Source organism: Pithys albifrons, chromosome 12 (genome assembly GCF_047495875.1).
Source record: "Pithys albifrons albifrons isolate INPA30051 chromosome 12, PitAlb_v1, whole genome shotgun sequence".
Taxonomy (NCBI): Eukaryota; Metazoa; Chordata; class Aves; order Passeriformes; family Thamnophilidae; genus Pithys; species Pithys albifrons.
The window spans coordinates 17234516-17261201 of NC_092469.1; the positions used below are offsets into that span (position 1 = coordinate 17234516).

Here is a 26686-nt window from a genome sequence, read left to right on the forward strand (position 1 = left end):
TACATTTTTGTGCCTATTTTTAGTGGTCACTGCTTTTCCAGTTTCTTCCCTGAGGATGGGTGCAGTGATTTTTAGGATAAATATCAATGGTCACAGGACAGGTGTTGACAGTCCCCTCCCTCTCACCTTCCTTGCAGTGGTATTGAATAGACAAGTAGCTTCCCAAAGCTGGACAAGGATTTCCAAAGAAAGTGCCATCTGCTGTCACCTGGCAGGCCTGGAGACCATGACATTGGTCTGGAAAGAAGGAGAGCTTTATATTAATTAGTGGGTTCGTGCAGCTGCCATGACAGCTCAGATGAGAGGTGACTGAGAAACAAAAAGCAGAGGAGAAACAGTACCATGCCACTGATCTCTAGACAAACTTCCACATCACTTCAGCTTTAATGTGTTTCTTATTGCCTGGTATTTCTCAGCACCATTTCATTTTACTGGAATAAAGCCGAGTAAGAGTGGGTAAGAAAGCCCAAAGAATCTCCACAGGGACAGTCATAGGCACTGTATAGTCTGGGAAGCAGCAGAGCCCTTGACACACGACAGGCAGCAGCAGGTCCCTCCTGCCCTCGTGTCCCCATGGGTGTCATGGTTTGGAGTCAGGTTTGTCTGGATGTGTTCTCCTCCATCTCTGTCAAACCTGACATCTCCCACTGAGTCCGTCAGGGAGTCAGTGTGCCCACATATTTTCTTCACACAGCAAGAGGAGCCAGGTACACCCTTGTTCTCCATTTGCTCCTCCTCTCCTCCTCTGAATCTTCACTCCTCACAAAGTCCCTCCTTTCCATCCAGCCTTCCATAGGAACCTCCTCCCTGTCAGAAGTTCTCTGTGATTCCCTTCATTTTAGGAATAATCCACTTTCCCATCCACTCACTCTACTGAAATGCAAGATAAGGTGTTTTAGGGACCAGGAACTTTGGTATATACTCTGTGTTTCTGACAAGCAATGCCATCAGTTACCTGCTACTTCATCTTGGACACTGATCCAGCTGCATTCTTCGTCTGTACCATCCTGGAGAGCAGCCTCAGACACACAGTAATGAGGGGTCTTCCGTCCATAGAAGCTCTCTCCAATTTGAATAACTTCTCCTGATCCACACTGTGCAGTGGCATTGTGATTATCACAAGCAATGCTCTGGCCAGATTCTAGTAGGAGGGAAGAAAAAAAAATATTTTTTTTTGCATTTCTGACAAATCCTGCTGCAATTCTGCCCCATGTCCCTTTTTTGTTTCTCTTTCTTCCCTTTTCCCCTTTTGTGCTAAACATTAAGAAAATTTAAAAAATAACAAAATACTTTTAAAAGTCAAAATTAACAGATTTATGTTTTTTAGCAAAACATTGAGGCCATTTTCAATAAACAAAAATATTCCAGTCGAAAAAGTAAACCTTTTTTTGTGGAAAAGTCAACATTTGTTTGACGTGCACTACTGGAAAGTCTAAAGTTACTCTTTACTTCCGAAAGAGCCTCGTGGCAGTGTGTGATTTGCATAATATTCAGATAATTTCTTTGGAGAATAGTTTGCATATTAAGTTTGGGAGCTGATCCCATTTCTGCTACAGAGACACCTTTGTTCCTGGGTGATATTTGACTGATTTCATTCAGCAGGACCGCTCAGATGAGTAAGGTCATATCTCTAAAAGCACACACCTCATTCTTTGATTAATCTGGGACAGTTAATTATCTTTCAGAATTCTTAATATCCTGTAGTAATCAGGATACTTAATACCCTGAAGAGGAGGATGGGAAGGACTGCTCTCATATGGGAGTGTTGCAAAAGAATGTTTTTGTTTCAACATCCCAAGTTTAAATACATCGTCCTCCAGTTGCTGTTTGGATCATTCCCCTCAGGTCCTTGATTAACTGTGCCAGTGTGTGCACACTGCAATAATTGTGTGCTATTGTTATTTAAAGGCTAAGGCTAAGCCTGGCTGTAACTATAGCAACATGATCAGTTTACAGATTAGAGCTCTCCAAATAAGCTTGAAAAGTATCTTGCTGTTAAATTCTAGTACAGACTATTATCTTGTGTACTTCTTGTTTGTTCTTTATGTAAAGATTTCCCATAGTATTTGCTGTCTCAGCAACTTTTACATATAAAATGTACAAAACCTGGCTTGCATTCTGTGTAAAAACCCTGGCTCAATACATATATTTTTACAATAAATTGCTAACCTACAAAGCATCGGATGGTAGAATTGAAATAATAAGAAATAATAATAAGGAAATTTTGAACTTTTGTTGAGGAACACGAGTAATGCTCAGGTGGATGCCCAAAGAAAGGGTGAAGACAGAACACTTTCTGGTTGGTTGTTTGTACACATATTCCTGGCTCAGATGATCAAGTAGACAAGTTACTAGGAATCAGAGATATTAAATGCAAATATTGGTACTGTTTGGAGCTACCTATACTTTCAGGTGAAGTATCAAACTCAGTGTTCATGAGCACCAAGCTCACAGTATAGAATCACAGAATAGAATTATAGAATCGATTGGGTTGGAAAAGACCTCCGAGATCATCGAGTCCAACCCTTGGTCCAACTCTAGTCCATTTACTAGATCATGGCACTCAGCGCCACGTGTGAAGGTGTTAGGTACCACTACACCTGTTTTACAGACAAAATGAGGCACTGACAAGTGTGGGAATTTCCAAACATTTACCACCCTGAGAAGCCAATGAAAATATTTCCCATTACTTTGGGATATTGGATCTAATCCCTTGCATGCAAAGCTGGTAAAAGAGGAGTCTACTGTTGCTGTACTATGTATGTGTGTGAAGGCACATGGGCTGTAGATGCTGCAAACAGGACTATAATTGCCTCAGCAATCTGGTTTCCTGGGGAGTGGAATGATGGATGTAGTGTAGGATATTGTTGCTCAATAATGCAAACGCTCTTTGAATTTAATGGGCTCCAAGTCAGATCCTATGGTAACAGATGATAATTTCCTTACAAACAGACAGTTGTCTACTGTGGTTGTAATGGAAAAATAATTTTAGTCTGTTTTTGTGAGGAAAATAAGTTTAAGGGATTGTGCTGTCTGCCAATTTCCTCTCCCCCACTCCTTTTTAATGTCATCTTCAGTCAAATTCAATGTATGGATATAAACCTCAAAACAATCTCAAAAATTCACAAAAATCAATAGGTAGGGAGAAGAGAAAGAGCTGCATCAATGGCTCTCTTAGGAGCAGGGATTATAACCCTCTTCATCTGTTCCACGGTGCGGATTCACCTGGCCAGCACACCCAGCTGGAGCTCTGGAGCAGCTGCAGAGCTGCAGGGGAGGGATCTGACGGAGGAAAAGTGTTTGCAGAGGTGGGACTTGCTGGGTATGTGGGAGTGAACTGGAAGTGTCAAGGAGGAGGGTAGGGAGAGGATGTGGAACAGAGAACCAGGACAGGAAATAAAACATTATTAGCTTGCTTATTGCAGAACAACTTGTTATTTATGTCAGAAATAGAGTGCTGGACCAGGCAAGTGGCAGTTCTAGGGCTTGTGGAAATCTGTACTTGCATACTTGATTCAGTCTTTTAATATTATAGTGAGCCCACAGCCAGACTGTCCTTCCAGTGCTCATGACCTCAGTCCTAGGTACAGTTTGAAGTACTTAACTTATGTGCAAAGTGCAAGGAACACGAATTCCCCTCATATCTATTTGTTGCTGGCATTCCTTTCCAGGACTGTCTGTTCCAAGTCACAATTTAAGGGACACAATATCTGTAGATTTTCTGCCTGAGCACTAAAATTCCACCAGGATGTGCAGGTTCCTGCCTGCTCCCTTAACCCGGGAAAGCCCTTGAACTTCACCTGATGGAAGGATCTAGGAAGAAACAGGAAAAACTTGCTCTGGTTTTTGCTCACTCCAGGCTGCTAGGAGTGGTTTCTCTGGAAGCTTGGCTGTATTTTTGCTTCAGTTACAAATGGAAATTATTTTGGCACACATTTATGTTTTTACAGGGCTATCATACAGGTCCCACCTAGCTCAGGTGTTGTGGTGTTGTGGGGGTTTATTCTTGCAGAAAGGCTTTAAAATAGCCAGTTTATGTCCACTGTAGACATGAATTCACTCTCAGATCCATTTCTGCTTCACTAGCCCCCTGCCAGGACCCTGGACCTTAGTGCTGGGTTGCTGAGGACCCACATCTCCCAGGGATTCCTGGGTTCTTCCTCTTTGGATCAGGTCTTACATCAGCATGCTAGAAAAAGAGCAGCTGCTGGGGTTATATTTTGCTTGTTTGCATTTAATAATATTGATTAAGTTATTGCCCAGCTACTCTGAAAGCAACTTATGCCCCGTTGTGATCATGGCACACTCATTTTGCCATTCCAGCTCCTGTGTATCTTACCAAACTCGCAAATGAAGTTGAATTCCTGGCTGCAATCTTCAGTCACACCCCACTGATACTTGGCATTCTTCAGGATGTACCCACATGTGGATGAGATGGGAGATGGTGGGTCCTTGTACCAATTACTGTAGCTTATATTTGAAGTGTCCAGCCAAATCATGGACCCTGTGAACAAAGAAATTGTGTCCTGTTTATTTTCCACAGTAACACAATTAGAGTCAGAGCCTGCAGAGCAGGATCGTAGCCCTGCTCCTACTGAAGCAGAGGTGGTTTAGTCTGGGTAAGGACTAAATTACATTTTATATTGAACCTGATACAATCATTAAAAGAGACACTGCCACTTCCTCCTGTGCTGCCAGCCCCAAGATTCCACCATTTCCCCTGTATCAGATCTGGAAGCACTTCCTAGTGGGATGAATTGGCTCAGCCTGCTCTTCCACTGGAGACCTAACCCAGCAGATTTGTTTCACTGGGTCAGCAAGCTGATCTAATTCACCAGGTGTTCACACAACCACGAGGCCCCATGGAAAGGGGGATAATATGCAACTTGGAGGCACAGCAGGCAATTAAAAACATCTCATTATTAATCTGAAGACATAGCAACAAAAGACAGAGGCTTTTCAGCAGATATCTACAGTGGGACTAAATTGCATTTTCTACCATGTTAAGAAAGCATCATAGGCTGATACAGTTTTAAAGAAGAAATGACTCTAAAACCACCTACCGTCAGTAGTTTCATTCAGCAAGGAGTTTGAGATCAGTCCTATCCACCATTCTTGATCTTCAGCAACATGTTTTTGTAGAAACTCTTGAGTTTCCTCATTTTGAATGAAGACAAGGTGTCCTCCTCCTCTCTCACACCAGCTCTGGGCACTTGTGAAGGTTTGCTGGAGTCTAACAAACTCATAGCATGAATGGTTGAAAACTTGCTGGTACTTTGGGCAGGGGATCCCTTCATCACTGGTTGCTTCCTCCCCAGCCAAGCATCCAGCAAGAGAAATCAGAACTGCCACCCCCAGCCACATTCTCAGCTCAGTGCCTGGGTGGCACTTGCCTCGCTTACCACACCACCACTCTTTTAGCTGCCTTCTTCCAAAGCTGGAGATGTCATCCTTGTCATGTCATCAGCATTCTCCTCTTTGCTGCTTCTCACAACAGCAGCAACAGAGCTTGGAACAGGCTGTTTCCAATATATAATGGTGATTGTGTCTGAGGAGACACACAACAAGTCCTGATGCTACTCCACTGCAATGGCCCTTGTGAGGCCTATTGTGCAAATGTCACATCCCATGTGGGATCACTTTGAAGAGAAGACATTAAATTATTGCTTCCCTCATGAGCAGAGAAGATAAAGTTGATGTATGCTGCTGTTGGACACATGGGAAAGTGAGATAAAGCTCCTACATCAAAGGCATCATTGTGTAAACATTAGTGGGAATGAGAGGAGAATGAGGGAAGTGAGAAATGCAAGGAGTTATGAGATGAGAACATACACACTGCTCCTCTAGATACAATTTAAAAATTTAAAAACAATGTAATTGTTTTGGATTGCTTTATTTTTAACAGTTATTGTTTGAGGTGCTTCTTTTGGATGCTAATGCAAGGACTATAATAAGTGTATCATATTCATCCTGCCCACCTGTTTACACATATGCAGGTTAATCTCAGCTGTCCCAAGAAAGTTTCACTTTGAACTGCTGTGTCTGCTTAGAATTCCACATGCTGAGTGCAATGCTCCCATCAGCCCTTAAAAGCCAAGCTGCTCCGCTCTACAGAGCTACAGTACCTATACCTGCTGTGAGGGAGAGGGCCTGAAGATAAAATAGTGATTTAGAAAAGATGAAAATATTGCCTTAATCATCAGAACTACTTGGAAGCCCTATGGGCACATTCCAAAGGCTGCTGATGGACTTTGGGAAGCAAGCCCAGCAACATTTAGGAGCCGAAATCCCTAAGTGCATCTCAACTTCCTTATGAAAGATACCCATCAGGTTTGCAAAGCCACCAGCTCAGTAGAAACAGTACAAATAAGGATCTGCAGCTACTGTGATCCTTCTGTCCTTGGCATGAACTCCACTGAATTTGATGCCATTATTATTAATTTATACCACCATAACCTGAAAATGAAAGAACATGCGCTTATATTTAGCCATGGATCAGTGAGCCAGTGGCTGCATCACAGAGGTGCAGGGATCAGCGATGTGTGATGGATTCCTGCATTGCAGAAATGCCTCCTGCATTCTTGCACTGTGGAGCTGGAGGCAATGCCCACACCTGCAGTGCCAGCACAGCTCCAGCTGTCAGGCTTCCTGCCAAAGGCAAGTGTGTGCTCTGCATCCAGTCAACACTTAAGAGCAATCCTTAATCCCAAGAGTTTTCTGGACCTCCAGTTCAGAGCTGTCTTGCTCAGGGGGATAAAGCAGGACTATGACCAGGGTTTTCAGGGTTCCTAGGAAAGTGTTTAATGGATAGGACAACTGTGGGGGGTGAGAGGAAGGGGAAAAAGTGTGCACTGTGATGGAGGCAGAGACACTGTGCCGGACATTTTCTTTCTCACCACACCTGCAAATCAGGATGAGCTGTGGAACCCTTGGAGCAGATCCCACATGACCTTCTGACTGATTAATAGGGAGAGCTTATGGAGCAGCTGAGATGTGAATATTCGGACTGGGTTTTCCAGCTCAGGAGAAGGCCAATCCATATTCTCTAATTAGCTGATGGATCTGGTCCAAATACCCATCCCTTCCTGGAAGAGACCATGTAACTATGATGATGAGCTGGCTCTGTTGGGGATGTCTACAAACCAGGAGTCTCTCTTGGGCCTCATACAAAACCTCCCAGGCTTCAGTTTGGGAACCCTCCACCCAACTGCTTTATATTCAAGCTGCCGCAGCAGTCAGAGCTGAGGGGAGCTGCTCTTCAGGTAGTTGGCCACTGTGTGTTTGCATGACATTTTCTTCAGAGTCTTTGCTTCTTCTGGGGCCCTTTGCTGGAGCTGGCAGCCAGCCCCTCACTCTGTCCTTCCAGACATGAAAATGCAGCCTGTTTCTGCAAGCACAGGGGGCACAGAGGAGACTGTACTTAACTGTATCTGGCTCAGTGATACAGACTGTGAGTTTCCAGTAGGTGCCTTCAGCTCACTTTGCGATGAATGTGTTCTGTAGCATCATCCAGCTCTCTCTGCAACTGGAAATTTGACTCCATGAACATAGTGCTAAAAATGACAGAGCTGGGGGTGCCACAGGCTGTCCTCTGGGAATCTGCTCCACAGCCATGGAAATTAATGGAAGTCTTGTCTCTGGCTTTGAGGGATTTTGAAACAGGCCCTGAAAAAGAACAAACAATGTTGGAAATGTCTACAAATAAAGCCAAACTCTCCAAGTGAGTCTACTGTTGGCATTTTCTACAGCAATGTGCATTTTTTTCCTAAACTCTGGTTGCTATAAGTAACTCTTCAGCTGCCTGCAGCAGATGGAGAGTGGAAGAAAGGCAATTTCCCTCTTTTGCACTTTGTTGACTTCATATATTTTAGTGCCAGTAAAGCAGTCTGTCAGTTTATTCTGTTTAGCACAAGAAAAAGAAAAGCATTTACATGAAAAGAAAATACCACTTTTAAAGCAGCAAAATTAGGGTCTTCAGGAATAGAGAAAATTCTGAAAGCCTTAACTGGATGTCAAGTAAACAGTGCTCCTTCAACTTACCTTCTTGTGGGAAACCTGCCTTTTGCATTCTTCCCCAACAGAAAGATCTTTTTAAACAGTTTTCTTATGCCAAAAATGCACATGAAAGCTTCACAGTGCAATGGGATTTTGGGTTTGCTTGTGGGTTGCTGGGGGTTTTGTCTATTTGCCTTTTATAGCTTGCTGAATTTAAATAAATTAAATAGTTTAAGAATTTACTTAGTCTCATACACTGGGGTGCAAGTCATCTGGCTGTGCAATCTCATCCTGCAGTGATGGAAATGCTGAGTTAAAGCTCTCATTGTCTCAGGGGTGGCTGCCCAGGACAGCGAGTTGTCCCCTCCTGGCTGCCCATGGGGTGGAACTGACCCCTCACAGGTTTTGTAAAGCCACTGAAGGAAGCTCGGGGGAGTGTCCAGCACAATGTCAGCCACAGAGATTTCAGATACACCCAAACCATTCCTTACTGGATTTTTTGTTTGCCTTCTGCACAGTTCTGAAGAACTGGGGCAGACTCACAGCAGATGAGGCTGCACAAAGTGTTGTTTCTAAGGAGCTGCCAGCCCTTTGCATACCCAAGACTTGTTAATCCTTGCTCAGTTATAGCCTGAAAGGCTGATGTAGCAACCACCCTTCCGTCACGTGTTTTGTACAGTGACTTAAACTAAAACATACTCACTCACCAGCTAAAGTAAGACTCACAAAGCAAGGGTGTTTTGCAAGCTTTGACTTAGAAATTAATGACAAAGCTTTCTCAATATCTTCACACCCTCACTCCAAGCTGCGATAAAGCAATGAATGACTCCTTTGTTTGTGAGTCTGTTGGAATAAGATTTTCACTTTTCCTCAGAAGTGTTTTAGGGGACCCTGCAGGTCTCTTACAGAGTCCTAACTTGCCCTTAGAAGCTACACCAGATGGTGGCCATTGAGGGAAAGTTAATTCAGAAAATCATTGTGCTATATAAAACATCACAATAGACAATGATGAATGATTGTTCCTGCTTTTCAGGTGGATCATTCCAGGTTTATGAACTTTTTGCTGTTGTTTTAAGTAGAAGCTGTTGAGGTGAAAGAAATCTGAAGCATATTTTGTTGGCAATGCTGAAAAAGTTATTAGATGTTAAAAAAATAATGGTGGCCTGCACCGAGATCCTCTAAGGGAGCCTTCTAAGTGCTGTTCAACACTCCTGAAAGTGAACCCCTTCAAACCAGCTCAGTTTTGGTAGCCCAATCTCAAAGTATTCATAATCCCTAATTATTTTTTTACACCTAAGTTTATATATATAAATTATATGCCATTTGGAAAGCTTAGCTTTGTAAGCCAAAATTCTCACATCCCAGGAGATGAGCACACACAAGGCTTATCTAATATGTAGCTGCAGTAGACTTACCTTGACACCTCAAATCAGGTTTTCATGCCCCAAATTAGGCACCAAGTACTGAATGGCAATTTTTGAAAAGTACAAGACTGAATTGTTCAACAGAATCAACAGCTCCAGAGCTCAGGGCACCCTGAATCCAGCTGCAAATTTCTCCATGACCAATTGGTGCTGTTGGGACAACACGTCTTCTCCCTATGACTTTTCTGTTTCTGGACTTTGGTGTCCCAGACCTGAGAAAAATCAGTTCCAGAGTTGCACTGGGCTGTCAGAGAGCTGAGTGTGCAGACAAGGACAGGTGTGGTGCCCCCACTGGCTTTGGGATGGTCCTGTTTCATACCCCAGGGCAGATCACAGCCTGAGAACTTCCTGGGACTCCAAAGGGCACTGCAGCACTGCAGAAGAGCTTGATAACCCATAACAGAGGCCAGAAAGTACTAGATTTAAAAATTAAGGAAGTGATGAGCTGCCAATGGAAAGGAATAAATCACACCCCCATTCACTTTGGCTGTTGTTCATTTGCCTTGAGGATGAGCAAGTAAATTTACTCTCTATAGGTGGATATTACCATCTTTACATTCCTGAATATTACTGAATGTAATGTATAGATTTTATCAGGAATAGAAATATATCTCTGTTCTATTAAGTGAATAAACATAAGAATGGAAAACTGATTTATACTGTTTTGGCTTTAAGGCAGAAAAAGGACTGTTTTCAGGTGTCATTAAGCTGAGACAAGATCATGGGTAGCCCATTTCACTGTGTCCTGTAAAATTCTTCAGTGTGAAGACTGTTACTGCCTGCCCAGGTAGGAAGCATTGAGTCCTGAGCAAATTGTCCAGAAAGGGATGGAGAAAAGCCCCTGGGTGCACCTCCACCTTCTGTCTCTCAGCGGTCTTTAAAAATGCCCATCTGCCAATTAGTTTAAGAATTATCACACTTCCTTCCTTGCTGCTCTCCTGTGCTCCTTGTCCTGATGGTGAGACCCAGTTATTTGCTGACTGAAAAGGGTTTGGTCTTGTTGTTGCTTCTGCTGTTTAATTTTCCATGAGGCAACACACTGAACTCACCAGTGAGCCCTGCCAAGCTGCAATTTTGATGGTATCTTGTTTATAAAAACAGGGAAAACATTTCTTATCTTATACTGGCTGAAATAATTAAATTAGACACTCACGCCTGGCATGATGGGTTCAGGATAAAGATAAGCAGGACTACCTTCAGGAGCTGTTGGGTTGGACATAATTTCTGTTTATAGGATGTGTATGGTTACCTTCTGGCACAAATGTCACCTGGGTAAGTCCCTGTGGATCTTTTCCTAGGAACTGTCCCTTCGGAAGCAGTTAGTATGGCCTTTGGTCTGTAGCTGGACTTTCCTTACCTGCCATACAGTTGATGCCTCCATCCCAGCCATCTCCTATTTGTTAGTGCTTTCCACAGCAGAACTCTGCTAGAAGAGGGGGTTAATGTGCCCCATGAGAACATGGACTGAGCTGGAGTTACTGATGGCCAAGGTGAGCCTTGAGTTCAGCAGAAAGGAGCAGAACTATGCGAAGAACCTGATGGCACCTCATGTGTCCTTGTGACCATGTTTGACTAATTGGTGTAATTTAGATGTGCCAGTGCTGTAATATCTTAATTAGAGAATTGTTCAAACTATTAAAGGTGCCCTCTTTGGGTAAAACATTAACTGGTAGATACAAATGCACTGAACTTTGCCTACCACACACAGAGAGGCAAAAAGAACTCTGCTTGCATCTGAATCTACAGCCATCACAACTTTCACTGGTGTTTCTGCAGACTCTCCATATTTCCATAAAATTGGCCAGATTTTTAAGCCAATCCAGCTTCCCCCTCCTTGTTTTATTTAATTTTGTTACACATTTTTCTTCTGCTTGTTATGAGCTATTTCTGTTTCCTGAGGACATGAAAACAGGAAGAAAAAAACTGTATTTCAAGTAATCATTAATAATCATTAATAATTATCACTAGATATCCAACACCTTACAAAGGAGACAAGCTTCACAATCCCCATGATGAGAAGACTGGAGGCCCAGCAGTTTCTCCATTCAGGAGCACCATTTTTGTGCTAAGCCCTCAACACTCAGCTGCCACCTGACTAAAAGCAGAAAGCAGCTCTTCTCAGTTCCTCTCTGTGCTCCCCCAGAGCTGTGCAGGAGGCTGCAAGGTAGGACAGTGTAGCAACATCAACTTCTGTCACTGTGCACATCTGTGACTCCATTTCCACACCCTCAGTCATGGAGGTGAATGCCAGCCCTTATGTTGTCATTCTGCCCGCTTGGAAACACATGACTGAACTGTATAACATTGCATATTAAATCATGTAAATAGTCTTGGGATGTTGAAAGGTGCAGATAAGGTTATGGAAGTTTATGTGGGTACTGTGGCTGTTTATTTGGTTTACTGTCCAGTGTTTAAGTCTTTGGGCATTGTGATCACTGGGCAGGTTGAATACTGATATGAGCAGTACTGTGCCTGAGCACTTGAAGAGTTTTACATTATATTTTTATTTGAATGAACAAATCAGTATTTCTGGTGATATGTATTAAAACTATGACTGTATAAATGAAAATATTTTTATCAAAGAAATTGTGAAATCTCACAAAAATCTCCCCCCTCAAAAATTAAAAATCTCATCAAGGCAATGAAAAACTCAGAAAAACAGTTATTTTGGCCCAAACAATACTGATCAAGATGGTATATGATGAAAATTATTTTGATACAAATGAAATGTGGTCAGAATAATATATGAAAACTATTGTTATTTAAATTTGAACAAACTATATTAGTCATCTGTGTTTGCAATTATACTTGGACAGTGTCAGAGACATATTCCTAAACAGTCTGGTGGTAGTTCTGTGAAATGAGATCATGGCAATAAAACAGTATTTAACAAAGATAAGAGCTCGTTTCTCTAGCAGATGAGATGGCAATCAGTGTGATTTCAGCAAGAACAACTCCTCAGTTCATATCAGTTTTGCAGTTGGAATTTTGTTTGGTAGTTGTAGATAACAGTTGGTAGTTGAAAGTTCTCAGCGCCTCTTAAACTCACATTCGTCAAGTCAACCTGACCTTTGTTAATGAGCTTTAATTAGAACTTTATAAGCAAAAGATTGAGACTAAAATAAATTAGGTACTATAGAGATAAGGAATTATATTGGTCTGTGACTGATTTATATGGCAGTGATTTGCTTCTTGTTAAGTGAACCAGAAGTGCAAAGGTGGGTGCACAGCAATGACCTTATTGTTTTACTAGAAATGTGGTTAACCAGCTCTGCTGCCAGGGGAGGTACCACCACACTGATGCTGGGCAGGGTAATTCTGTGCTCCAAAATGTCTTTCTGGCCCTGCTAAAATTTGGGAGAGAAGCTCAAGGCACGCAGAGACTGGAGGGAAGTGAGAGTGAGAAAACACCCAAGAGGAACCAGATTGTAACCTTCACCACAGTTGTTTAGAGCAGAAAGAAGTGAGTGAGGCAAACATGCCCATGGTGGGGTGCTGGTAACTTCAAAAATGTCATAATGAGGGTGAATAGAGGGAGGAAACTGTGGAGAGAAAGGCTAGATTTGGTTGGGGGAAGATCTATAGTCAACAGGTTCTTCAACAAGAAGAGATATTGTAAAATAATAAAATTAGAAAATCATGCAATCCACATCTTCTACTGCTGATAATCACACATTATAGTGTAAATTAGTGCTTTGATATTTCTCCATTTCAGTGTAAAAAGGGCAAAATTACAGAGCTGGCAAGAAAATTCATCTCTTCATACCGTACTAAACTGTTTATTTGTCATTACTGTGATGAAAACAACAATAACAACAAAGAGTGGTAAATGAAGTACCTTTTACCAACAAGCAAGAAAGAGGAACTTTGCAAAGCTTCCTTATTTAAGTTGTATAAAACATGAGACAAAACTGTCAGGTACAGACATCTGAAATTAGCTACCAAACACATTTAGATTGATTTCAGAAGCTGTTGAATATCTACTGCTCCTTGTTCTTCCATTCAAACAACATTTAACAGGTTTCCAATTATCTCATCTTGGCTGAACCTTAAACTACATGAACAGTCATGGCAGGGAAGGCAAAAGAGGTTTGAATTAATCTTTTTATTGCTTGCTTGATCTGTGGAAATCTTAATACCACGACAGATTAGACAACTCACAGGTCAGATAATTCAGCCTGTGCACCATTAGGAGCTGCACAGGTAAAGGGAGGAGGATATGCTGAAAGGAACATATTAAAGCAGAGCAGAACATCATACACAGAGGAAATGTCCTCACAGATCAGTTGGGCAGATCCTTTTCAATCTCTAACATTGCTGAAAAGTCTCTTATTGGGCTTTGTGGATAAAGGAATTCAACATCTCAGTGGACACACACACACACACACACACACACACACACACACACACACACACACAGTCTCATATATATGCAAATATAAAGTGCGTATGTACATTTATGTGTATGTGTCTGCATAATATGGACTTTGACACCCTTTGTCTCCAACAGCCTTCTGGTTCAATCCTGCTGCTTATTAATATTACTAATGCCAACAAAGCCTTACTATTTTATTTTTTAATCTGGTTTCTTATTTTTTTATCACCTTGTTCTCTCAGTTCTTTCTGAAGAGAGACCAAGACATGCTGTGCTGATGATCCCCTGAAGAACAGCCATTGGATTTTCAGTGTTAGAAGAGAGCAATGTCTAATGAGTGTGTCAGAGCAGCCTGCAGCACAAATTGTGTTTTGAATAAAATAAATACGTATATTTCAAAGACATCAGCCAGCCTTAAGAAGTGATGTTAAAATATTTTGGGAACAATGCTGATTTAGCTGAAAAAAGCGGATTTTATGGTAACCCCATATGAAATTGCATAATATATAACTGTGCAAAGAATCTCTTTATTCTTCATGGTCAATAGGGCCTATGATTTACTCTGCAATCACATGCTTTATATTGAAATAATTCTCTTCCCAGGGGATTTTAAAATTAACAACATTGAACTCAGTTAAGTACCTTATCTAGAAACAAAGGCATGAAGTTAAAAATCTGCCTTAATTTTACTGAATCGTGCCATACTTTCAGAGTTGTTTCAGGTCACATATGGGTGAATATGTTAAGAGTGAGTAGTTGCAAAAAGATGCTTAATTCCAAGATGTGCTACTCAGTTGCCTCTGGAACATCCTGGATGTTAAGAAATACAGCACATGACTGTTCAATGATGATAATTTTTTAATTCATAGAATAGCCCAGTTTAAGTCCACTGAATGGAAAGAAAGGATGAGCCCCTGCTGTGAAGTGTTTGTCAATCCCAAAGAGCCAAACCCGGAACGGTGGGTAGAGATTTCTTCTCTGTTCTGTTCCTCTCCCTCCCAGCCACATGGTATGAGCATCCCGAGGCTGTGCCTCACCTTTACCTGGAAAGCTGCGGAGGATGTTGCAGCCACTCCGCCTCTCCCCGAGGACGTTTTTCTTTTTTCCCCTTTGAACCCGTGAAGGAGTTAATTCCAACGCGAACGTGCAAGAATTACAGTGTATGTGCGGGGGATTAAAGATCAGCTATTATAAATTGTCAATCTATAAGCCACTGGCCAGCGGCTGGCGCTGCACTTTGCCCTTATGTTCACACGTACCAGGAAAGGGCAGTTCCCAGCGCAGCCCCGGCGGGACCCCGCGGGTGCCGCAGCGCCGGGCACAGCAGGCACCGGCTGTTCGCGCAGGGATGGAGACGCTCTTTGGCAGGAATAAAGAAGAACATCCAGAGCCCCTAAAAGCCGAGGTGCGGGGTAAGTTACTGAAGGGAGATCTGCTCCAAAAAAGTGCCGTTATTTGGTGTTTTCCGACCTGTAACAACTGCGACACTTGCTCACCCGAGGCAGCGCTGCAAAGGGAAAGTGAAAGAGATACGCGAGGGAATTTTGTTTAAAGGACTGAGCTCAGACAATATTTGTGACCCTACCGGATGCGTTTTCTCACTTCATGGGCTGTTCTGTGTACTCTTCTGTTTGAACAGGGCTCACTAAAGTTGGTGGCGAGGGACGAGAGACCGATATTTAATCTCGGCCACCCCCTCCATGGCCCTGCTCAGGCTTTCGGGCTCTGCTCTGTAACCCTTCCCTCCCCTCCCCTTCCTGGCTCCTGGGGACGGTCCCTAAAACTGGGACTCTTCACTAACAGTGTTCCCAGGGAGCCAAGCAGCAGTACTGGTTGCCACAGGGTAGCGTCAAAAAAACGGTAGAGAAGTTAATCCAGGAAAAAGTGCAGAGTATCTGTCGGCGAGACAGTTTGAAGTGTCTCTAGGGATGAACACTTGACGAATCTTCTCTTTCCTGATTTCTTTTACTTTACAGAAGCCTTTTTTGCTACAGCTACAGAAAAGGTTTGTTGCTGAGAACCCCTGTTTAGTAAATCCCTGCTGTATTGTTTGTGAGACGGACTCCAAGAAATGATAGGAATCTCCACACTGATTGTAAAGTCACTTCCCAAGGACAGCACTTAAAAAGATGACCGTTAAAACTTGCAGGACTTTGTTGTTGTTCGGTTTGGTGGCTGAATTGGGAGATATTTTGTGTCAAGTCAGACAAAGCGCTTTGCTATAATGGCCTTTCAATTATTTTATGCCTTTATGGGTTTATGCCTTTCAATTATTTTTTCTTCTCAAGATAACAACTTATTGAAACATTAGAAGTTGTTTGCAAACAAACCATTTATCAGATCCGATCTCTATTATGCAACAGTTTATTTGAACAAAGACTGTATATATCAGAGTTATATATACAAAATATCCCTTCATGGCTAAAAAAAAATCTTAGAACATTGACCTCTTTAAATATTTTGCTACCCCTGAGCTCTTTTGGCTCTTTTGGCTCCTTGTTACTCAGTATTTACACTGTACATATCAACTCATGCTTGTAATGTCAGCTGCAATTTAACCCACATCCTGGACACTGTTCAGCTGTGGGAGCCACGTACAGCCCTGTCTGAGACTGTTGTTACAATACTTCATAAATTTTCAAATATTTGGGGGTTTCACTGTGTCACTGTTGTGTCATCACCTGGTACAGAAAAGAATAAAGTCCAGACTTTGAAAGCAATATAAGCACTTTAAGATGCTGATGGATTTCAAGTGTGATTTACAGAAATGAAGCATTTTCACCTGAAAACCTCACTAAAGGACCCTTAGCTCCATGTTTTCCATACTGAAAATATGCCAGAAAAATTGTACCAGCAGTTTCAGAAGCTGCATTAAGTCCACAGTGCCATAAAAAGAAGACCTTCTTTTTCCTCTGTTTATCTCTTCCAGCAAAATTACTTTATTGGCCTGTCCTGGAAAGTTTGTAGCATCATTTTTCTGATATACAGGAATTAAACTCTGAACAAAATTTGTAGCCCTAAGAGCTGCAAGATGTTCCCTGAATTGCAGAAATATCAGCTTTTCTGGAATGATGGGCCCCAAAGCAGTAAGAGAGTTTCACTGAGTCAAAATCCCCCAAGACCTCAAATGCAGCAGCAGGATCACATTTTCACCTCAGGGAAAGAGGGACTGGTTGCAGTCCCTTGTACTGTCAGCAAAGGTGTGTTGCAACACATGCTCATTGCACAGACTTTCAATCTGAAATATGTTTGTAGGAGAACAGGAGCACAGAAAACTACACTGTGTGTATGGGAGAAATAGCAGAGCTACAACCTGCTACTGCCAAACAACAGAGAGCTTTAGAAGGGGAAGGGGCAAGAAGAGGAACATTTGTATTTTAGGCACATAAAAAGACTGAACTTGTTCAGCAGTTAATGTTCAGTAGTCAACCAAACAAACATCGTGGATCTGTTTGGAATATATGAGTATCTTAAGGTCATAATCCTATTCCCTCTGAAAGATTTTTTTCTTTTGCTAACTTGTGAATTCTTCACTGTCTTGTCACCAGCTATTTTTAGTTACTCAAAGTTTTGTGCAATTACCTGTCTTAAAGGTTAAACTATGTTCAGTATACACAAAAAAGTACTAGAATTATTGTTTTAGAACTTCTAGTATTAGAAAGGGAAGTAAGTTTTGGTTTTCCAGGGTCTTCAATAATAATAATTATAATAACAACAACAATACCCATTGTGTCAACAATTTTTTATCTTCCTCATGTATTCCAGAACTGTAACCCTGATAACATTATGCCCTACTGATGGATGGTGGCTGCCCCATCCCTGGAAGCATTCAAGGCCAAGTTGGATGGGACTTTGAGCAGCCTGGTCTAGTGGAAGGTGCCCCTGGGTGGAATAAATAATCTTTAAGATCCCTTCCAACCCAAACCATTCTATGAGTCTATGATTCTAATTGCCTGGAGAAGTAGTATGTACTTTAAATGTTCCCACAGGGGGCAAACACAAAGAGAAACAAATGAGGCTTTTCATTTATTATCTGATGTGGTTTTGTTCATCTCTTTAACCCTCGTGACATTCTCTAATTATACTGTGGGTCAAATGGTAGGTTATGTATTTCTTGCAGGGATTTGATGAGGAACATTTCTGATTCAAACTCCAACAGTACTTATATATTTTCAGTATAATATTTCTACACTTTATTTGTGTAAAAAAGGCTGCATTATGACCAGTGTCACAAAAAAGCACTCCCAAAATGACACTACATTATGCTGTGCAATTTAATTAATGGGATTTTTACTGGAATTGATTTAGCCTGAAGTCTAAATTGATATACTGAAGGCCAATGCAAGCCATATAACCTATAAAATATGTTTGTTTCTGATAAGCTCTGGCTTTTCCTGGCATGAATAAAAGGGTTTAAATGCATCACTGAAAAATCTGAGTGCAGGGAGGAAAGATCCAACTTTATTTACTTTCTGATACTTAAAAAATTATATTCCAGCAATCTCATCTTTTATAGCAATCTCATACAGCAATAGTCATGCAGAATGTTACAAATGCTGTATTTTTGAGTCAACCCAGCTGTATAGTTAACCCAGCATAGTTGTGTGATACTGCAAATCTTGACACACCAAGAGTCTGTCTGTCCAGAAATCTGTGCCCTTAGGAAAACTGTCCTGGAACATGCCCCTCACCTAAATGAATGGATATTGGTATCTCCTTTCTGTCTCTAGGTCAGCTGCCCACCTGGTTGCAAGGGATCCTTCTCCGGAATGGCCCAGGGATGCACACCATAGGGGACACCAAGTACAACCACTGGTTTGATGGCTTGGCTCTGCTGCACACCTTTACATTTAAAAATGGTGAGTTGTTGCACACCAGACTAAAAAGAGCTCAACAACCCACATTTTGGTGCCTTATGTTGCTAATCCTGTTCTGGGTTGGATTGGAGTGTTGCAGGTTTTGTCTGCGGAGTGGGAACTGCTGCGGGGAAAGTCTCTGCAAACACCCTCCCAGCTCCCTCTCTGCAGCAGGACTGTCTGCAGGGCTGGGATCAGGGAGGTGTTACATTGGCCACTTTTCTCCAGTGCCAAAGTTCAGTGTTGACAGCACAAAACCAGCTCTGGGCAGGTCACTGCAGGGCAGCCTTTGCCTTCCAGCAGAGCAAGGAACCCTCTGTTGTTTTAGAAGAGATCAGCCCTGTCACATCTGGAGCTTTCTCTGTCGTGGATGAACAGCCTGGTGTCAGGGAAGACATTCCCCTCTTGGGATTTGGCTGCAGTTGTAACAGCTGCCAGCAGAGTAACTGGGCCACTGTGTCACTGCAGGTATCAAACCTCACTGAGGTGTATTTGACACCCTACAGCCCATCCTCCTGCCTGGCATCTTTGTGAGGAAAACAGGCAGTTCCTCTATCCTAAGCAATTGCATTTTATGTTTTCACTTAGTGCATTTTTCATTCATTCAGCTGTTTTACAGTGTGAGGCAGGGTGGTTTACACCTAGATTCCTGTGGCAAAAAGATGTATCTGTTAAAAAAATGGGATTTATTCCTGCCATCTTCCAGTCCTGCTGCTTATGTTTTATTTTCCATTTCTGTGATTGGAAGCATTTCATGCAACTGCAGGATCTCCTTGTCTGTCCAGATCTACATTCTTAATAAACTAACCTATAAAGAAATGGTCAGTGTTTTTAAAATTGCCTATATATTTTAATTTTCTAAAGCCAACAGAGCTCACTTATTTCATATATAGTGAAATTGTTTAGGGCAGACATTGGTTCCTTCAAGCAATTTGTTACTCTCTCATAACTAGATTTTGCCAATACAGGAGATTGATCGTCATCCATATATAATTGTATAATCAATCATTTTTGCACAGATTGCTTTATTTTACTGGAACAAATTATCCAAATCCCTCCTGTCCCCTCAGAAGTCCCCCAGTATTGCCTAAAGAGAATCTAGGCAAATTGTCACCAATCTCAGCAGCCACAAAGCCTTCCAAAACAGGGAGTTAGGGACATTGTTGCTTTAGTTCCAGACCACGGCTGGCTAAAGGACAGCTGCTTGTGGAACTTTGGCTTTCCCTTGCTAATTTTCAGAAGAACTAAGTATTAAATGTGATTGAAACCTGTTTGGTGTTTGTCAGGTGAAGTTTACTACAGAAGTAAATACCTCCGAAGCGACACATACAACTGCAACATAGAAGCAAACAGGATCGTGGTGTCTGAGTTTGGGACTATGGCTTATCCAGATCCATGTAAAAACATTTTTGCCAAGTAAGCAATGCTTTTTCCAACAAGCTCCTTCTCTCCACTTCTCTCTCCAGCACAGACATCTTTCTGTTTACCCTTGACATGTGTGTACAGATACAAAATGTGATTTGCAAATTTAAAGTTGCTTATATTGTGAACACCTCTATGGATTAGTTGAAAGCAAATATTTCAAAGTGATTTTGTCACCAATATTGGCTGTTTTATTCACTTAATGCAAACAGATTTTGTAAAAACCAAACATTGTCAAGTATTTGGCAAAAACTATGATAATCTGTAAGGGGAAAAGCAGAAAGAAAGGAAAAGATGACAGAATCATCATGCTGATCAAGATAATATATAGTATAATAATAATCAATATGCTGAGTTGGAAGGGGCCCACAAGGATCATTGAGTCCAAGCCTTAGCCCTGCACAGGAATAAGAGATGGGAAAGGAATTAATTCCAAGTCTATTCGACAAAAAGAAGAAAAGCATCAATAATTTCAAATAATCAGGAAAACTTTTTGATTAAAGATGATTTTACAGAGAGGCAAGGAGAAAGCCATCATGTTATCCCTGGTCTTGTAAGATTGGCTGTAGATATTCTCTAACAAATGCTAGTGGTTTATCCCTCTGTACTTCCTGGCTGAACTACCTCTAGTGACCTCGAATTTGACATTTGGTAAGAAAACATGCAGGAACAGTTCTTGCAAAATAGCTGATGTGTTGTAAGTTGTTCCCTTGAGATCAGATGATTTTCTTCCCTCTTCCAGCAGTAATAGAGGAACTCTGGCATTTTAAATTCAAGAAGGATATAAGCAACTTTGTCTTGGCTCCCAGTGTCTGTGATAAAATCCTGCACTAATAAGGAAAACTGTCGAGTCCATGTGTGAAGTTCAATCTTTGAAATCATAATTGTGATACAGGATAGCACTGGGAACAAAACTATTCCATCAGGGAGTATGTGACTCCCATCTCTTTTATGAAGGCATACACTGTAACACCTGCCAGCTTTTAGGCAGGAACTGCTAGGCCAGGCTTTGCCAGGACAGGCACAGCAGTGTGTAATTAGCCATCCTGATAAGCCAGGGCATGTGCCAGAGCTGCCAGCAGGAGTGGGCCTGGCTGCCCATCTGTGCATGGAAAACCTTGTCCTCAACCCTCACCCAGGCCAAGGGTGGGGGGGAAGAACTTCTTTGCCATTCCACCCTTTCCACCAAGGCAGTGTGGGAGCCCAGGTGTGTGGGTGGCACTGCCCAGGTGACGTGTGCTCGGTGCAGCTCCAGCTTCCAGCCCTAACAATCCCACTGGGAATTTCCTCTGCACAGGGCATTCTCCTATTTGTCTCACACCATTCCTGAGTTCACAGACAACTGCCTGATCAACATTATGAAAGCTGGGGATGATTATTATGCTACCAGTGAGACCAACTTCATCAGGAGAATTAACCCACAGACTCTGGAGACCTTGGAAAAGGTATCAACCTCTGCCTGTCATTTCAGTTCCTTCTCTACTAGTGAGTAAGGTTTCAGGCTGACTGATAAGGATCCTTTGACATGTGCAGGACACCAAATACTTTTGCTTTGCTTTTTAAATCATGGCAAAGTGAAATAGTGAAGGTACCAGATCTTTTAAGAACTTGTGAATTCAAATTTAAATCCCATGTGGTTTGGGAAAAGCTGGGCTTTGAGCAATGTCCCTTGTAGATAATCTAGCAAGGCTGCAGGAATAATACCACAATTACATGATTATTTTGGATGATTGCCATTATTATGTATCTTAGTTATAAAATTATTTACATAATTAACAATTCAGTAGGTCAGTTACATGACTCTTTTCAAGGACCTTATGCAAAATATTACATAATTATCAAAATGAAATCTTGATACATTGAAAGGTGCAGTGAGTTTTCTCTAGCATGCAGTACAGTTTGGATACAACTTCCAAACTTTAAAGCAAATACAAATCTTTTGCTCCAGCAGATTGCCAGATTCACAGCCCTGTTCCATAAACTGCTTCCAGGGTGAAATGGGCATTTGCAGAGGAGCCTCTTTAGCTGGTCCTTCCCTGGTGTGACGTGGCTGCACAGGAGGGGTGACTGCAATCCAGAGTCTGTAACTTGTTTTAGCCTTGAATTAGGAAATCATTTGAAGACCTACCTAAGCCATTTGCTTGAATTATTTAAATCTCGAGGTCTTTTGAAAAGTGCCAGTAAAAGGATGCCATTGCTAAAAAGCTGCTGGATTTGTGGTGTTGTCTGAGATCAATTTTAATTCTCCAATCTCTTCTATTACCATTTTCCAGGTTGACTACAGCAAATATGTAGCTGTAAACATGGCAACTTCTCACCCACACTGTGACAGTGCTGGAAATATTCTCAACATGGGCACTTCAATAGTTGATAAAGGGAAGACAAAATATGTTCTATTTAAGATTCCTTCCTCTGTGCCAGGTAAGATATGTCTTTTATTGGTATTTTCTAGAAACCTCTTACCAGTTCTTTTCTTCTGAGGGTAAGGGGGTGATACAGCTCTCCTGGAAACCAAAGGTAGTTCATTTTCTTAATTCCAGCTTATTGTGAACTTCATGTTAACTGCTTAGCCTGTCTAAGCATGTGCTGTTACAAAGGGTCATCTTAAGTACTGTCTAACCAGGGTATTCCAGTAGGAAGAACTTACTTTCAGATGAAGATTCTAAAAAGAATTTTCTCTATAGGGCAGTATATATAATTTGAAGTTATAAATTTTAATTTCTTCATACATGGAGACTCTCTTAAAATGCTGATGCCATGATTATAGGGAAGCCTGATACCAAATAACACCTAATATAGAGTAAATTCCTCTCTACCCTGGCCTACTCTAGGCCTTGCTGAAACACCATCCTCTGTTCATAGAGAAATCACTTGCTCCATTTCCTTCAAGATAATCTTTTTTGTGTGATGGTGTTTAAAATCAGCTGCTGATGTGATGCCTGTGCCTTGCTGAGCAATCCAGAGGCCTTGCACAGCTGAAAGATCAGTTGCTAATTTATTGCTGAGGCTCAAACAAAGTCAGTGTAGATCAAGCAGGAACATTTCCTTAGAAGTTAAGAAACATGGGGACATTTGAACTCCTTTTTAAAGCTGCCAATTTAATTGAACACCTTTCTCCTCCATGCTGCAACTTCTGAGGACAGAAACCAGTGGAATCAAAGCCCAGGACAAGGGGGCTCTGCCTGAATGGATCCAGCATTGGGATTTCACTGCAAGGCTTCACTCAGATGCAAACTTCTATGTTAATTATACAGCAATAAACAAACCCCTCTCTTAACAGGAAAATGCAAATAAAACTGAGAGGAACCTGTTCTTCCATGCATAGGAGAAATCCAAGCACAACTTTGGATTGGAGCTTGACTATAAATATAATTTTCTTTTTTCTCACTTAGAACAAGAGAAGAAGAAATCTTGTTTCAAGCACCTGGAAGTGGTGTGTTCCATCCCTTCTCGCTCCTTGCTCCAGCCCAGCTACTACCACAGCTTTGGCCTGACAGAGAATTACATCATCTTCATAGAGCAGCCCTTCAGGCTGGACATTGTCAAAATGGCCACTGCCTATATCCGAGGTGTCAGCTGGGCTTCCTGCCTTGCCTTTAACAAGGATGACAAGGTATTTCTCCCCATGCTGAGCAACGGAGTCAGGCAGGCCAGTGACCCCTTCCACGCTGCTCTGGTTGTCATCTGGTTCATTCATTTCAGTAGTCCCTCATTTTTTTCAACCCCAGGCTTTCTTCACGTTGCAAAGTTTTTTAGAAGTTGTACACTGTCTCCCATGGCCAGAAATTTCACAAAATAACTATGCTGAAGAGGGTAGTTTGGCACTGTCAGAAATACTATGTGCTGGCAGAGAAATTCCAGCCTGCACCAGCATCTGAGGCACATCCGGCTGCTCCTGGCCCAAACAAAATGCTGTCTGTTATGGATGAGATCCACTCTGGGGGCACTTCTCCCAGGCACTCAGCAATAGGACAAGGGGGCCTGGGCTTAAGCTCTGCCAGGGCAAATTGAAGTTGGAGAGCAGAAAAAAATTCTTTGCAGAGAGAGTGCTCAGGCATTGGAATGGGCTGCCCAGAGAGGGGGTGGATTCCCCATCCCTGGAGGTTTCTAAACTGAGATTGGCCGTGGCACTGAGTGCCATGATCTGGTAAAGGGACTGGAGTTGGACCAAGGGTTGGACTTGATGATCTCAGAGGTCTTTTCCAACCCAATCCATTCTCCGATTCTATGTGATAGAACCAGTTTGGTGGAACAACCTGCACTGAACCAAAGGAGAGTCTTTCACTGTGGCAACTTAGGGGAAAAAACCTGTTTTCTGAGGACTGTATTTCCCCATGCTCTGGCCATCAGTAAATGGGACTTGCTGGGGTACAGAGCAGCACAGAGACCCTCAGCCAAGGCAGATGCATTTAACTTATAAAGGCAGCAGGGTATTTTCCAGATTTTACTGGAAAACTTCAATTCTCAGCCTAGCCCAAAAGTAATTTGCAATAGTAAAAGGAGCTTAAAGCTCTTCCTCACTCACTTTACTCCTGAAGATTTTGGCCTTGAGGTAGAAACCCCTTGTCTCCTAGCAGCAAACCCTGAGTTCTTAATATGCTTCAGCAGAAACAGACAATGATTAGAATGTTGATGTTTACCATTAGGAAACAGTTTTATAAATAGCTGTTTGCTCACTAATGAACAGTTCTCAATAATGTTTTTTATCTTTCAGACTTGGTTTCACTTCATAGACAGGAAGACTAAAAAGGAAGTGTCCACCAAGTTTTATACTGATGCTGTGGTGTTTTTCCACCATATAAATGCTTATGAAGAGGATGGCCACATTATTTTTGATATTATTGGCTATAAAGACAATAGCTTATATGACATGTTCTATTTAAAGAATCTGAATAAAGACTTTGAAGAGAAAAACAAGCTCACCTCCTTCCCAACCTGCAAGCGCTACGTTGTTCCTCTGCAGTGTGACAAGGTAGTAAGAAATGGCTTTTTAATCTGGGCTGCAGTTTAAAATACATCAGTGTGAATAATGGGGGAATTATTATTTGCCAGCTGTTATGTGCAGATTCCTGATTTTGTGATACACAAAACATGCGGGAGGTTTGCTGTGTGTGTACTGTGGGAAATGGCAGTGAGCAGGAGCCAGGTTCCAACACCATCCGTTGTGGAGAGCAGGGCTATGGAGAGCATGTCACTCTCTTACCAGGGAGATTATTTATTAAATGCCATCACATACAAGCAGATTTATCAGCCTGGCTGCTGAATGCAAGGGCTTGCATGAGGTTTTTCACAATCTGTTTATTGCACTGTACTGGAAGCCTCCATTTAACACACACACACTCCCAGCTGTTGCAGTGCTTATATTAAAGTTAGAATGGTTCATTTAAGTGTGAGAGATACCGGGAAGAGAAAAGATTTTATCTTTCAATTTAATTTAAAAAATCATTTTACATCATTGTTTCCACAGAAGATTTTACACTGCCCAGCAACTTGGGCAAGTTTCTGCCTGATCCTTTTGGAATGGGTATTTTTCATTCGACATCCTGGAATCTTGCTGCTCTGTTCATGTCTCGAAACCAGCTCTGCAGCAGTGACAAAGGGTAGACTGGATCCCACCAGCTATTCCAACTACCCTGAAGTCTTAAGAATTCAGCAGTAGCATAGTAAAAGGTGTATTACACCTATTTTTGCACTTCATTCTTAGCAGGTGCAAAAACCTAACATTAATGACTTTGAATGGGAATTTGATACCTAATTCCTGGAAACCCATCTTCATTTAATTCACAAATTTGTTGTACTTCTGGAACATAGCTATGTGTGTCTAAACCTTTCTAAGGAGTTGGTGTGATTCAAAATGATTATTCTATATTACAATATAGTATAACAAGATTTCTAATGAAAACCTCAGAATGTTACAAGATAAACACCGTGAGAAGGATCTTCTTAAAGCTTTATTAGTTGCTTAATCCCCAAATTGTTTATATTAATATCAAACCTGATGAAAAATCTCAATTAGAAGCATATTCTTAGAGACACAAGATTTTTCAGTGTATGATTCTATTCTATGATTCTATATCTCTTTCAGGATGCTGAAATAGGTTCTAATTTAGTCACAGTTCCCTCTGCTGCAACTGCTGTAAAGGAGAAGGATGGGACCATCTACTGCCAACCTGAAATACTGTGTGAAGGTGAGACACAACCATCAGACAACTCTCAAATACGTTCTCCTACACACACAGAAGTACATTCTAATAATGCCTCAATGTTCATACATGTAAGATCTTTGTGACACTTTTAATGAACATGCTTAGTGCAGATATTGACAGTATCTTTCTCTTCTTTGCTTCCCTCCTCTGGGTCTATCCAGTCATACATGACCCTGAACCTCTCAGACATGTATTTATCAAGACTGAAATCCTTTAAGTGCCTGATGTTACATCAGTTTTGTGCTAATACAGGATCCCAAGTCTGATCTCACAACTATTATTATGGCTTCCAAATCCACCTGTTTACAAGAGTCATTTTAGCTAAATGGTTCTGTTATAAATAGTACCGTCAGTTTTTGCTGTATTTTATAAAGATTGTCTTTGAAAGTGGATTTTAACCCTTTTTTC

The 26686-nt window shown here is 41.6% G+C and overlaps 2 protein-coding genes across 4 annotated transcripts in view; one reads left to right on the forward strand and one right to left on the reverse strand.

Annotated features, from left to right (window-relative positions):
- Positions 1 to 5094, reverse strand: part of LOC139677323 (polycystin-1-like protein 2) — a 38709-nt gene extending 33615 nt beyond the window's left edge. Inside the window, 4 exon segments of the mRNA XM_071567175.1 lie at positions 127 to 237; positions 956 to 1141; positions 4340 to 4504; positions 5064 to 5094. Coding sequence (XP_071423276.1) covers positions 127 to 237; positions 956 to 1141; positions 4340 to 4499 — 457 coding nt within the window. The 5' untranslated portion in view covers positions 4500 to 4504; positions 5064 to 5094.
- BCO1 (beta-carotene oxygenase 1) overlaps positions 1 to 26686 on the forward strand; it is a 61342-nt gene that overhangs the window by 30569 nt on the left and 4087 nt on the right. Inside the window, exons 1-8 of one of the 3 annotated variants that reach the window (XM_071567172.1) lie at positions 15042 to 15206; positions 18525 to 18653; positions 19937 to 20066; positions 21370 to 21517; positions 22346 to 22493; positions 23465 to 23685; positions 24787 to 25044; positions 26158 to 26260. In XM_071567172.1, coding sequence (XP_071423273.1) covers positions 15143 to 15206; positions 18525 to 18653; positions 19937 to 20066; positions 21370 to 21517; positions 22346 to 22493; positions 23465 to 23685; positions 24787 to 25044; positions 26158 to 26260 — 1201 coding nt within the window. In that variant the 5' untranslated portion in view covers positions 15042 to 15142. Of the gene's footprint in view, positions 1 to 15041; positions 15207 to 18524; positions 18654 to 19936; positions 20067 to 21369; positions 21518 to 22345; positions 22494 to 23464; positions 23686 to 24786; positions 25045 to 26157; positions 26261 to 26686 lie in introns of those variants that run through there. The other 2 variants (XM_071567173.1, XM_071567174.1) reach the window with 2 other exon arrangements.